This window comes from Triplophysa dalaica, chromosome 22 (genome assembly GCF_015846415.1).
Source record: "Triplophysa dalaica isolate WHDGS20190420 chromosome 22, ASM1584641v1, whole genome shotgun sequence".
Classification (NCBI taxonomy): Eukaryota; Metazoa; Chordata; class Actinopteri; order Cypriniformes; family Nemacheilidae; genus Triplophysa; species Triplophysa dalaica.
In genome coordinates, this window is record NC_079563.1 from 10,308,527 (window position 1) to 10,323,249 (window position 14,723).

Genomic DNA, 14,723 nt, shown 5'->3' on the forward strand with positions numbered 1-14,723 from the left:
AGGCGCATGTTTCTGAATTTCCAATAGTGAAAGGCTGTAGTATTAAATTCTACACATTTTTATGACATCGATAAATCAGACTTAAGCTCCGAAAAGTACCTCGCTTCAGGTGCATCTAACTTGAGTTCAGTTCGGTTTAACTCCTTGTCTACCGTCACAAGGTTGGATGCGTCGGGGTCCGGGAAAAAACCTTTTGGGTGGTTTGCTTTCTGACAAAACAATTTTTGCCATTCGTATTCAGAATATCTGTACTGGTGTGCTCAGATACTGTCCCTGAACATTAGGCTGTGAATCTCAAGTACATCCCCTCAGTGTCGTGATAATTAGCCCTCCGCTATGCTAGCTCTATTTTTATCAGTGCGCAATGGGGTTGCCGTGTTGAGAGCCGTCCTGGGGCAAGTGCATTGACACTGTGTGGGACCTAATAATCTCTAACAATATGAAGAGTAATTTCAACACTTAAAGAGATGAATTATAAGTCAAAATGATTGCCCCCTCGGTTCAAATGGGCATTAGATTTCTAAATTGAATGTTTGAAATTTGCATACTTTCCAAGATCTTGATTTCCTATCATTCAAACCCTGTCTTATTGTTTCTTGTTGATTATCTGCTTTGGTCAGTGTTGTAGTTACATGCAATCTCATCAGATATCTTTACACCTAAACATACACTAGGCCTGAGATGCATTGCTGGAATTATATGTTTCCTCTTCCCAAAGAACACATTATCTTTTAATAAGGCCCGTGACACTCCCTCCCCCCTGATTCAATATTGCAGCGCCACACGCAACTTCCTATTTTAATATTTATAATTTCTTCCCGCGCCCGCCATTGAGCGGCTCTGGCAAATTGAACAAATTAAAGGCAGTGCGGTATAAACCCGCCAACGGCGCATCAGAGAAAAAGGCTTTCAATCCAGCAGCGACTAAACAAGGCTAAAAACGGCAACAGCACCCAGCGAGCGCAAACCCCGCAGCCGCATGAATTCTTAAAGGAACACTTACAGAGGAAAAACATGTAGGAAACACTCTCTTAACAAATCCACGAAGCAGGGGGTTACCAAGAACCCTCGGGGGGCTGCAGCAGCAGGGGCTGCCATGATGCTCCTTCACAAAGATGACATTTCAAGGTGAGCATTAGTCTTAACTCCACACGGCATGCTGATGCAGATCCCCGGGACACGGACCCTTGAGACCGGTGTGTGCCGTTTGGGATATTATTGTTACAGTAATCGTGGAGATGTTTACATAAATGCTTTAAAAGGCGACAGTGAGCGTGGGCTGAGTGTAGAATGGATGAACGCTTCAGTGATCTTCTACACATGAGAGAGCTGTTGAAGGAGAGCAACAGAAGAAGTGCTGAATCTAAAAACTTTACCTTAATGGTACAATCGAAGCTGAAAATGTACATTTACAGGCCAACCGGCGGTGTACGTCCAGAATTAAAAAGAGCAAAATGATGGTCGGCCTACAGAACGAATTAAAACCTACGAGCAAAAGTCTATGTAGGAGGCAAACAGAATGAAAACTTCCCAACAAATATCGTGATATGAAAAACCTGCACGAGCTTTTCAATGGTATTTGTGATTTGATTGCGGCATGCATGATTTGCTCCGATTCTTGGATTCAAATGTTCCACCACAATCAACCAGAAGCAAACCAAATTACGCATAAATTGTCAAATGCAGTGGGACGGAAAGATGGTGTTATTAACCAAATTATGAGTTTAAGTGTGAGCTCATTAGACTTGATTAGAAACTCGGCTGGAAATGAAGCTGTTTACCGTCAGATACATCAACATTAGTCTGAGCCATTAGTGTGGGACTGATAGAAAACGTGCATATGCCCAGATTTACAAATGTGATCATTTTATATTTAGATTTTATACATTTTTAAATTACATTAAAAACATTTTTGTATTCAATTTTATAAAATGATGTACAGTGTATTAAAAAGCAATGTGTGGAATTGTTCTTTGTTGTTTAATTCTTTCTTAATGTGTAAACAGTAAGGTTCTATGGCACTGTATTTTTATTCTTTAGAGGGACATCCAGACTAAATCTTAACTCTGTTTGGAGACACTTGTGATGCAGAAATGACACAATACAAATACTGTATATTTAACTATATATCGCTGCTGTCCTTCTAAAACCTCCATATTTTCATTTTTGCCATAAATCATTACTTTTAGTCACCCTTTATGTTTGTCACTGGGTTTTGTGAATATATCACCAAAAATAGGGCTTGTCAACTTTGACAACACAGTAGTATTTAATCATTTAAGAAGTACAGTGTTTATCTATTTCCTGAAAAACGGTAAATTTGGACATTTGAGGTTTTAGAAGGACATCGGCGATATGCAACTCTGATCATTTGTTCTTCTGTAATTTCTCCTGTGCAACTAGTTAAAACCGTAAGCCACCAGCACAGGATAATAATACAACCTTCTCTCTCTCAGACATTTTAACCATTTCACTTCAGCGTTGGCTGTTTTGCCACTGTTTTTCGGCCAAAGAAGCGAAAACGTGACGACATCTTTGTGAACTGAGCCGTTGGTTGCAATTCGCAACCTCACCGCTAGATGCCGCTACATTTTATACACTGGACCTTAAAGAGCACATCTCATCATGACACACCACCAGCAACAAAAACCAGCCTGTTAAATGCTATTACAGGACTCTATAAATAAATATTAAAATGTCATCTTAATGCACTATGTAATAATTAAATAATCCCTTAATGTAAATAAATTCCAATTAATGGAAATGAACTTTTATCAGACTGTGCCTCCAATCTACAGTATAAAATTAAACAATAAACACCCAAATCAACAGTTCTTTCCCTTCTTCTTCCATCTACATGAAAATGAAACAGCAAATTAGGTTTTGCCTGTCTTCCACATTCCTCCGCACAGCACAGCAGCCTCTGAAATGACCTGTGAAGGGTGATTTACATACTGGACGCTCACGAGAGCTGATCTAAAGCCAAGAAGGGCCGGCGGAGCCTCCGAGTTGGTCAGCCCAGTTTAATTAGATTTTCAAAACAAATTACGCCTTCTAATTGTGGTTAAAGAAGGTGGGCGTGTGGAGAGACGTGACGAACTTGAATAGAGTGAAAACAAATGCAGGTGTCATCCGCTGAGAGTCATGAGCAGGTTATTGAGGTGAGACAAGACATTTACGTCAAGACATTACACTGCAACATTTCATAGGCCATCATACTTGAAAGTGAATTGTGGGAAACGGCACGATGTGTTCATTCCGGCAAAGGTATAGGCAGCTCAAGGGTTCCAGAGGATTACGTTAAGTGTCTCCCTCCATTGAAACAGTAGAGACTTATTCGTAATTCATATTCAGTGGCAGAGTTTAATGATTTTTCTTTTTTCCTTTCTGTTTTATTTTAAATTGTTACCATAAGTCTTCCCGCGAAATGACTTAATTTGACAGATCATCAATAACTGCGCTGCTTGACTGAGGAAAAAGACCTTTGCATTACATTTTAATTCCTCCTGTGTTCCGTCTCTTTCAGGAAGGAGAGAGAGGCGGGCGGTCAGGAGTGCTGTCTCAATATTTAACTGACCCTCGAGGGACACGGCAGCAAAACTTTGCCTTATTCCTTTAAACAGAGCATGTGTCCTCTGGCAGACCCTGAGAGGAAGTGCTTTTTCATTTTAAGAACGTCTCTTAGTGCTTCTCTTGGGGTTCAAATCGATAATTCGAAGATGTTTAGTTAAAAATGATTTTAAGTGTTTTATTCAGGTCCAACAGCAGAATAAATGACATCTAGCGCCTTGACCTAAGCAAAAGTGATGCATTAAAGCGCCTCACGATAAAATGCAAATCAGAATTTTTGTCTTTACCTCTCCACGTGACTGGAAATCTTGCCGAATACTTAAATTTTAATTCATTACATCGATACCGACTATTCTTGTGGTTACGAGACAGGCGACAACCAACAAAGTTCAAAGTTGAGAGTGAGTCTGCATGCCGTCTTCAAGTGATGTATTGTTTACATCCAGAAAATAAAACTCACTCAAAATATAAAGCGTTTTCACCCGCAAACGTATTGTTTCGCTTCATAAGACATGCAAAAACACCCTTGAGTTGTTTCGATTGCTTTTATGAGGTTCCTTTAAAGTGTTCTTATTAAATGTGAATCATAGGTAAAACATTAGGATTTGCCAAAATTTGATAAGAAATGTTTGAGTACATATTGAAATCTTTATTAATAATGACTTTTAATAGCAAATTTGAGCTCAGTTTGGGATCATCTGATTTGTTAGATTACTGGTGCATGTGACTTAAGGAAAAGTTCGCCTTTGTTCTACAGTAACTGAGAGATTACATCTGTGATTTTTCCGTCTTACTGTACAAACATCTAACTTTGGTAGCTTGAAACGTAAATCTCTTGAAAGTTTCTTCCGATTCTACGAATTAACTCAAAACACCCTGACATGGTTTTGACTTCACTCAGAAAACACAGAAATCAACAAAGCTTTTCTGGCATTATTGGAACTTGCAAATGACTCTCGGAGGATTGCTCATTTGTTTGCTTCTTACTGGGACCAGAGCCCACGAACGAGTCCGTGTCCAACCTACAACTGACAGGCCATGTCTGCCCATTATGCTCCTGCGGCGCGGCCATGTTGAGTAATCGCCGGGTTTCTGGTCAACGCTTCAAGAAACATATGCTCTACTCCATACTGTGAGATTTCAAGCAGGACGCTAGCAGCTATGCGTAACCTCTCTTACATGGCTTTAAGGAATTCCTAGTCACCTAGGGCAGAAACATCTTAAAATATATATATATTTTAGCCAACAAATTTCAAACACCTAAAAACTTCAGTACAGTTTCCTCCTTCTGTGTTTATGTTCCAGAGTTAAATCCAATTAAACTGGATCATTTTTGGCAGACGTAGGACCATAGATAAAAAACGCTCTGCCATAATTCTGCAAAACTGCTTTGCTTTGTTTTCCCCTCTTGTCCGTGGCCTTGGCTAATGAACCCAAACTCCGGCCCTCCCTAAAACAGATACATTTCTGCACTCTCGTCTTCCAATCCAGAGACAAAAGCCGTGACCAATCATTATCCCTGTAAAAGTGTCTCGGTGGGACAATAACGGCGTGAGGGTCTGCATGAGGGCGCTTTCATGCTGATTATGAAAAGTGAGCTGTAAATATTTAAAAATCCGCAGCATCCCTAGTACTTTATTCAACCTTTCAGCTTCATAAGGTCACAGCTAATTTGCAAGCCATAAAAATGCATTTGGCAGATTTAACGGGGACGGGAGACGCGCTGATGGCATCGTCTGAGCCCCGCGCTTCTTCTTGGAAGACATATTATTCCCATTAAGGCCGGCAGAACGATGAGGCCAGACCGCGACTGGTACGCCCCCATTGATCGCAGGCAGGGAATGAGCTGCTAATGCCTTTAGAGAAAAAAGCCCTGTTAACAATATAACCTTAAAGAGAAATTCACCTGAATGATGGGATGATGTCGGGTAGATGTTATTTACAAATAGCTGAAACAGGTTTTGTTTGAACACAACATATGCAGCTGTGTCTGTTTCGAGAAATCTTGAAGATAACTAGGATAGTTAAGTAACAAGTACTACCGTTCAAAAGTTTACAATCACTTATTCGTTCCTTGTTATTATTTTATTCTAGAATAATAAAAAATTATCCAAACAATAATGTGATGATGAGAATGATGTTGTGACTGATGAAAACGAAAACAAATCAAAGCTAAGTGATATTTTTGTGCCTTTGAAGTTTTGATGTTCCAAATATGGCAAGAGGCGTCACATTTCCATCACACGCTTGCAGTATTCGACCAATCACTACACATTGGTTAACTGGCGAATCATAGCACACCTCGCTTTTCAGAGCAATTAGCTTGGTAAAAAATCTGCGCGTTACAGAGAGGCGGAGCAAAGAGTAGATACAAACATGCACGGTATGTGGAAAATACAACATTTTTTAACCTTAAATTGAGTATACACATAGCATAACATCTAAAACAAACTACAAGATACGTTTTAGTCTTGTCATATGACCCCTTGAAAAGCAGCTTCTCTAATAACCTTGTAACCTGAAAAAATATTTTCCAGCTAAGTTTATAACGCTAGATAAACATACATTGCCGAACACATAATTTCATGTTAATGCAAAGTTACCCTATGTTTTATCCAGTTAAAGTGATTGTTCACCCAAAAATTTTAATTCTGTAATCATTTACTGCAGACCACAAAAGAAAATATTTTGAAGAATGATTTGATCGTAAGAATGTACCGTTGTTCGTTTCCCAACATTCTTCAAAATAACTTCTTTATAAGATAACCACATTTCAATAGTGGGGTTGAGATGTGTATGGTGTACACTGTATTGCCGCTTTTATGTATAAAGTTACATGCAACCACGGACAAACAGAACCCTCAATTGCTGCAGGAAATTCTCACGTGTCGCACGAAAAAAAATAGATAGCCATTCAAATGACCTTATGGAGTCCTTATGTGTGTCTACCGGGAGTACAAAGACTCTTAGCCACACTTTATAAATCAAGCTGTCTATATATTTAGCTGAGACATACATAAACAAAACAATCCCCGATACCCCCGAGACCATGTATTCACAGCAAAGATCGAAAGAAGGGTAAGGTCACACCGTACAGATATTATTCTCGTAGAGGTTACGTTACAAAAATCCATCACTCTGGCGGACATGCCATTTGTGTTGGGTTGTTTTTAAAGAAACAGGTTTCTTTTAATTTTTCCAATATTGCTTTACCGCTACTTTCTGCCGCTCTCTCACTTGCTCGCTTTCACTCGCAGCGGAAGTTTTACTGGAAGTAACTCTAAAGATGTACCGTCATAACCTCAGGATACAGGATAATTAGTCTGACCATAAATGCATCTAGTACAGTAAAGACACACAAGGTTCATTTAAAGAGTACTTCACAAAAATGTTGTCGTTCTGTATTCACTCGCACAGTTTGGAGATTGAATGACATGAAATTGAGGAAATTTGTAAAATTCAGCTTTAATAAACAGCTCCAGATGGAGCTCAAACAGTCGTGCCAAAGATAAAACGGACACCAGTAAGATGACAGATACCACAGCGAGAACTAAGGGGTGTGGATAGAGAAAATCTAGAAAGAGACAGGATCTATCAAAAGACATCAAGGTGCAGAGGGACCATAAGCTTCCAAACCACTTTTTGTTTTCAGATGCAGCCTGTGACTGTCCTTGGAGTTACAGACCTGTGAAAACCAGCTCTGAGAAACAAAATGTGATAGATGTATGAAAAAAAGGAGGAATGAGAGGAAAACAAGAAGGACGGGAGGTGGGTTTATACAGTACCTCTCTTACCGGTGATAGCAGGATTGAGGTGCTTGGTGTCTGGGGAGGTGGGTGCGAGGGGAGTTGTGGATGGAGACGGTGTGGTGTTGGCATCTGTCATACGCGACAAACAACATTGAAAACAAAAACGTAAACAAAGGACGGACAAAACAATGACAAGGGGAAGAAAAGATTATAACAATGGAACAAATGAAACACATCACGATGAGTAAAGTGCTGACATCACAATGCAAATAAAAACCGAGTGGGTTTAATTCAACAATGTTGACGTGAATAAACTATTTTAATAAACTGTGCAGTGCACCTGACAGTCATGAAATGTCTTTGTTTATGATGTTTACGTGTAATGGCTGTTTGGATTGAGCATGATATTTCAAAACATTTACAATGAAAGCAAATGACAGTTTTGCTCTCGATATGGTTGCAAAAGCAGGCCGCATGCAGGAAGACATGCATCAATATTTGATGAACCATCCAAAGCAGTCAGTAATGCCTTCATGCTGGAGAAAATGTGTGAAACAGCATCGCCATAACAAGCTTTTTATTCCTGATAATAAACGCTTGTAAATCATCAGACCACCTTAGAGCTTAATATTAGTGCAGCTTTAAAAATGTATTAGATCTTTTTTTCTGAAACGTTTTTTTTTAGCGAAGGTGTCGAAGAGGCTGTCGCTACCTAAAAAAGCATAATTCCCGTCTTTCAAATTCAATCACGTATCAGTTTGACGTACGATTCACTCGTTATTTTCGCTCTTGAATACGGCAGGTATAGCCGAATCATCCTCGTCTTGCTTCCACCTACACAATCAGCTTAACACTAGCAGCTGTTTTGCATGCGTGAGCGCGTTTGGTGCTTTGATAAGGACGGGAGAGGAGAGTTGGACTCAGGTTGATAAGTTAAATCACTGGTCTGCCTCCGCACTAATGGAGTCCTGCAGACAAGCAGAGTAATCCAACTGATAGCTCTGAATTACACAGCGGCAAGGAGCCCCAGTTACCTGGACATTAGACACACCACAGGTCTCAGGATCAGATATTAGTAAACAGCAGGTCAGAACGGATTTGCACATTTTTGGAAAATGTGAGGGGTGCTTGTTTTTGAGGGTTGTTGTTAGGGTGTTGCTATATGGTTGCTAAGGTATTCAGAGTGGTTTTTAAAGTGTTGGACACGCCCACCTCCTGTCATCCAGAATCACTTCTGTTCATGACACTAGAAGTCGCTATGTTCCCATTGCTCGGTCAATGCTAGTCGCTGGTTTAAATGGGGCGTAGCCTGTTAACGGTCACCCGTTCCGCATACGGGACACCTAAGTTTGCGTCAATATTGTGCATGTAATTTCTAATCGAATAATGACAAACTATATATCATTGGAAAGGTCTGAGACTCTAGAATTAAGATTTCTTTGGTGTTTGTTAAAATAAGTTATGTAGGGAGGGTAATTGATTCTTTTTTATATAGAGTGTTATTATAATTTTTGTTATCCTTTTGCGACCTGTATTTTTTAATGTATTTTTTAATCAAATTTTTTATTTATATTTTACAATAAACATAACCTCATACCTTTGATTTTTTGTGTGTGTGTGTGTGTGTGATTTTTTTGTTTTCGCAATAATCAGCTACTTCTCTTATTCAAACGAGACCAACTTTAAGTCTGTATTCCAAAGAATTCATGATTTACTGCCCTTTTAGTTCCAACATGCGTTTTCATGTGTAGGCTCAAAAAGGGCTCCGACAGTTAAAAGGTAGGGTTAGTTCACCCAAATTTTTTTATTCTGTCATTATTTACTCGCCCTAAGGTGGTTCCATCCTAAAATGTATACGTCTGCTGAACACAGAGGAAGTAACCAAATAAATCTCATCCCCCTTTTACTGCCATAGTAAGGAAAATAAATACTATTATGGGAGTCAATGGGGATTGAGATCTGTTTGGTTAATGACATTCTTTCAAATATACAAAGACATTTATACAGATTTTGAACCACCTTAGGGTAAGTAAATGATGACAGAATTTAAATTTTTGGGTGAACTATCCTTTTAAGTGTTCTGGTTTTACCTTATTGCTATGCGGTCTCTAGGGTATTTTGTATTGTTACTAGATAAACATTAGTTGTTTATCACATCAATAGATTATTGCCCAGGGATATAGATATACGATTCACCTCACAGAGAAATGTTTACAATCCTGCAATATGTAAATAAGTAATTCACTTTGTTCCCCTTGTTCTTGTGGAATTGTAAGCTTTGCATATATGTTAACGTATAAGAAAACAATAAAGAAAAAATGGAAACACTAAAGTAAGGTTGTATATGTAGTAAATTAGCTAGCATGAACTATCAATGAGCAAAAATAGTTTTTCACCATGTATGAATCTCTGCAAATATTAGTTCATATCAATATTCATGTTATTTCATGGTGCAATGAAATTACAACCATTGATTTAAAAAAAATTATAATTAAATGCTTAAATTAACATGAACTAAGATGATAATAAATGATGTAGAGGTATTGTTAGTTCATGTTTGCTAATCCATGAACAAATCTAATAAATACATCCTTTTTGTTAAATGTTACAAAAAACATTGTTTAAGCATCCTGCCACCCCAACGCAAGAAAGATCTGTTTGACCAACCAATGGCAGACAAGAGTGTTCAGGAAACTCATCATAATCATTATTCCATTAGGTGGTGCTTGTGGCATACTTTATCACAAGCAAGCATGTGTATATATATATATATACATATATGTATACACAGTATATATATACACATAAAAGTTTTTGATGTTTTAATAAAACGTACCATTCAGTACATCATGGGAAATTTGGAGTCTTGATTTTTCATGGGGATACTGTGATTTAATAAAGTGTTATTACATGTTCAAACACTCTAGATACTATTGCCCTGCTCTAATATCTTATTTAAATGTCATGGCCTATTTTTAATTAAGGGTGAGATTTGAAAATAATATTGACTATACCTCTCTCAAGTACCCAACTGACATGGCGACCCCTCTGCCTGGAATATCAAGTGACTGGCTGCATATTGAACAAGAAGATTTATTACATTTGCAGTGGGCACAATAAAAGAAAAACGATCGGGCGATGAAGTTCGGCGACCATTATATTGTTCTGCTTTTGTGTTAATCACTAGTAGAAGGACTGCATCATGTTTTGCCATTTAGAAAGACAGTAATTAATTCAGACAAGGTGCTTTATATTTATGACACCCAATTAGCTTTTTATTCCTACGGAGAAGGTGTCAGTTTTATAGCATCAACATCATTAAGGGCTTTGGTTTCTTCTTGTTGTTACAGAGTCTTGACATTTCAATGAGCCAATGGCTGGACCCCTACATTGCACCATAACGGCTAATTAAATCTTCTTAAGGTGCCCTGGGAGACGAGACAGGAGGACAGAAAGTGAGAAAGAGAAGAAACTTCTGGAAATGAGAGGGCGAGGAAGTGTTTTGGCGCCTGGAGGGGTTCGGAGTCAAGAAGGCAGAGGAATGGTGGGGGGAGATTGGTGGTGATGGAGAGATGCTGTCTGCCTCTTCCGCTTGATGCCCACAGTCATATCCGTTCTGAGCCCGTGAGCGTAACCACGCAGCGGGCTCTGATGAAAGAGATGGCAGATGTGGACGCAGCGTAGCCTCTGAACCTCAGGTGTAGAGAGACCCATCATGCTTTGCAGTTACGTGTTAAGTGGGGAGTGGAACCTGTTCGCTTTTAAAGGAGTCACGGAAGGACACAGAGAATCTAGGTGGTTTGGAGAGAGCGGGGTAAGCTGTGCCACGCTTTGTGTAAGTTGTCCTCTAGGCGAGGAGAAATAGAGGGGAAACTGACACGGTTAATGATATTTCAGGATGTCCGCTATTAACTGAGACGCATAGAAAATGCAGAAAACAGGGAATGTGAATGTGAGGGGTAAGCTGTGTCATGTGAAGGGCTTTGTTGAAACAATTCAAAAAAAGTTTGCATAACCGTATTAACACAAAATGGTTTTCAACAAATGTATTTTGGCAATTCAGTTTACAGGGTTTTGGGGCCTGATTAAATAGATTAAACTTTTTGCAAGTTTAAAAAAATGACAGTGTTATTGTAAACTACATAAAAGGAATTTGTGAAAATTAAAATCTCATTTAAAGGGACAGTTCATCCAAAAAAAAAATGAAGAATGTTTGTTACCCAACAGTTCTTGGCCACTATTGACTAGCATAGTAGAAACAATTACAATGGCAGTCAATAGTGCCCCAGAACTGTTTGCGTTCCTACATTCGTCAAAATATCTTCTTTTGTGTTCAACAGAACAAAGAAATGTAAAAAGCATTTTGTCCCATTTGGGGCGAACTGTTCCTTTAACTCGACAAATGCATTTAGGGTGTCAGCCTGATATACTGTGTGTACATATACAGTCACCAAAGATCAGCATGACAGTATTGACAATTGTCATCTCAAAAAATCTATTTATCTGCCTTTAAATATGTATACATTGATATGCAAAGCACAGCTTATAGCATGAAAAGCCATATAACTTTTCACATGTAGAAGTTTGCAGGTTCAAGGGGAAGACGGTGTTTATCCAAAGACACATCTTACCCCGTCTCTCCATCACACGTTTTGTGTAATATTTCCACCGCAGAGATAATTACAGATTGTCTGAAAATAAAGCTAGACATTTATACATCAAAAGTGTTTCAAAGTGCATCAAAACCAAACAGCACTTATTAACAGGCCAGAAAAGTACAGCAGTTTGATTAGCAGAAGATGCAGATGTTTTCCAAGACAGCCGCAAGAGTTGTGTTAGCATAACAGAGATGTTAATGCGATCCGTCTGTCACTCACCGTAGACAAACAGCACATATTCAGCGTGATTGGTGCCCAGATGATTGGTTGCTTCACAGCGGTAGGTGCCGTTGTCTGTTTTGTTCAGTGATGTGAAGGTAAGTTCCCGCCCTTCAACAATCATGCGGTCCAGATCCGGCAGTTCTCCTCCATCTTTAGTCCATAGCACTGGGTCTGGCCTGGTGAAACAACGCTGACTTTAAGCTTCTTATAATTGACATACTTCAATGTTTTTCTAAAGTTTAATGAAGCTCTTATCTACTGATAAATTCAATGAAAGGAGAATACTGCCATGAAGCTAGAGTCATAGCTGTGAGACATTTCAAGTATTATTCAGTGATGGGATTTGGAATTTAACTTAAAAAACTTTAGAAAGGCTACATTAGATACAAAAAGTTGTCTAAACAATTCAGGAAACCAGCATTTTATGCAGTTTCTTCCTCAGCTCTTTTCTTCAAAAAATATTGACCCTATATTTAACGTCTAAAAGACATTTTTCATATTTTTCCCCAATTTATGGTTATATATTCATAGCTGTTTAATTTGAACAGAATCACATTTGAATCATCACATTAATGCGAGCATGATGGTTAGAAGTCGCTCGCCTTAGGCCTGCCCACAGGGCTGTTTCCTACTCGGTGAACTACAGATATGCAATGGATCTTCCCAAAGCTCTGCAAACATTGTAATTCAGCAAGATGCTGATAAATTGTGGATGCTTACGAAGGGTTTCCTTTAGATACACATTCCAGTTTCAGGTACTGCCCCTCCTGGGGGATGGTTAGGGAGTGTTTGATCTCCACCCGGGGAGCATCTATGAGACAAACAAACAAAAAATTCATATAGATTTAGCCAAAAGTCATACAACACATACTAGATAGCGTTCAATTTAAGTTGTCTTTTTTTGCTCCTGATCAGCTGCTTAATGGTGCCGCACTCAAGACCCACCTCCTAAATCTGCCTGTATCTGTCGGATCATTGTAATCGAATCCTGTTACGCATCATGAACTGTTCTGGTTCTCCAGGTGGGGCGACATGTATTGCCGCCTACCTTAAATACGGCTTTTGTTTAAATATTTGACGACAGTGGTCCTGACAGAATTGAGTGATTTGTTGTTTAAGCTCAAACAATTCTGCAGATTGATTAAATCTAGTACTATAGCTTTGAGAGAAAGTTTGACAAAAATAAAAAAATTGCAGCTGGTTGCCTTAAAAGTTAATTCAATTTAAAATATTAGTTGACTCAATGATCATTGTATCAACTTATAACTTTAAATTTAAAGGTAACCACGTAACTATTTTTTAAAGTTAAACCAACAATTTCTTGTAACAGTGAAATGATTGTACTGGTTTTACTGGTTTTTGACTGTAGGATTTACGTTTACATTTGGTTATTATTTTTGCACACTATTTTATTAAGTAAATTTAAATGTGCAAAAACTTGCCACAAAATTACACAGATTTTACTTTACTGTGTACAAAAATTATAAAAATTAACATAAACAACTAGTTGTTTTTTCAGTGTAACTGTCATGCATGATCTTAAGCCTAAACCCACACTGCTGTATATTATTTGCAGGTCATCGCATTTCAAGTTTGAAAAAGAGCCCAAAATACATTTTAGGTAACAATTTATGATAAGATTAATAGATTAATGACATAATGCTAATTTCAAATATAACAAGCCTAAATTGGAAAGTGTCTTGCAAGTTTAGGTGGTTAAATATTATACAATATATGGTAAAGAGGTAAACTATTCTATTTTGGGTCAAAAATTGCATAAACATTCCTAAAAAATGTATAAAAAAATAAGGAATATGGATTTGGCTCCGTGTACTCACAGTGGACCTCCAGCACCTCTGTGGTCTGTTGAGGGGTGGCCGTCAGGGCCACATGGTCCACTTTACACGTGTAGGCAACACCATCATCATTTCTGTCCACCTGGAGCCTCAGGGAACTCTTAACCGTGAACGTCCTGCCACTGGCATTCACCTCTTTTGCACCTGGGAAAGGCAGGTAAGAATGACTTTGACATTTGCTGCATAACAAAGATGAAGCGCGTTTCTCATGTGTTTAAGATCCACACGCACGTTACAGTCAAAGCGGCAGTCTGAATTTGAAGTGTTGTGAAATGCAGCAGTTGTGAAGCAGAAAGATGCACCTCTCGCTTTAAAAACTTGTTTCAATAGAAAAGTTTAGTTGAAGTGAAGGCAGTGTTGGGTTGCATTCATTATTTCCAGTCACTGACGCATATCACTGAGTTTGGAACGCTCTTGAAATCTGCCACTATCTTTTCTCACATACAAAACTGCATAAAAGTGTGAAAGTGAAACTGGGACTGTTAGGCTACAAAAATCAAAATGGATCGGATTCGTGCCTAAGCACAAGTTTATTTGTATTTAATGATGGGTTAATTTGATCATTTATTATTATCCACTATAGAATTAGTATTGATGTAGTGTACAGTATTGTGGGTGAGACAGAAAATATTCTCATTTTCCTGCAATTGCATGAGAACTATTAATAG

At 38.5% G+C, this 14,723-nt stretch overlaps 1 protein-coding gene across 1 annotated transcript in view; it reads right to left on the minus strand.

The window, feature by feature from the left end:
• cadm2a (cell adhesion molecule 2a) overlaps positions 1-14,723 on the minus strand; it is a 332,853-nt gene that overhangs the window by 6,387 nt on the left and 311,743 nt on the right. The window contains 4 exon segments of the mRNA XM_056735977.1: positions 7,356-7,448; positions 12,197-12,375; positions 12,920-13,010; positions 14,038-14,199. Of these exon segments, the coding sequence (XP_056591955.1) occupies positions 7,356-7,448; positions 12,197-12,375; positions 12,920-13,010; positions 14,038-14,199 (525 nt within the window).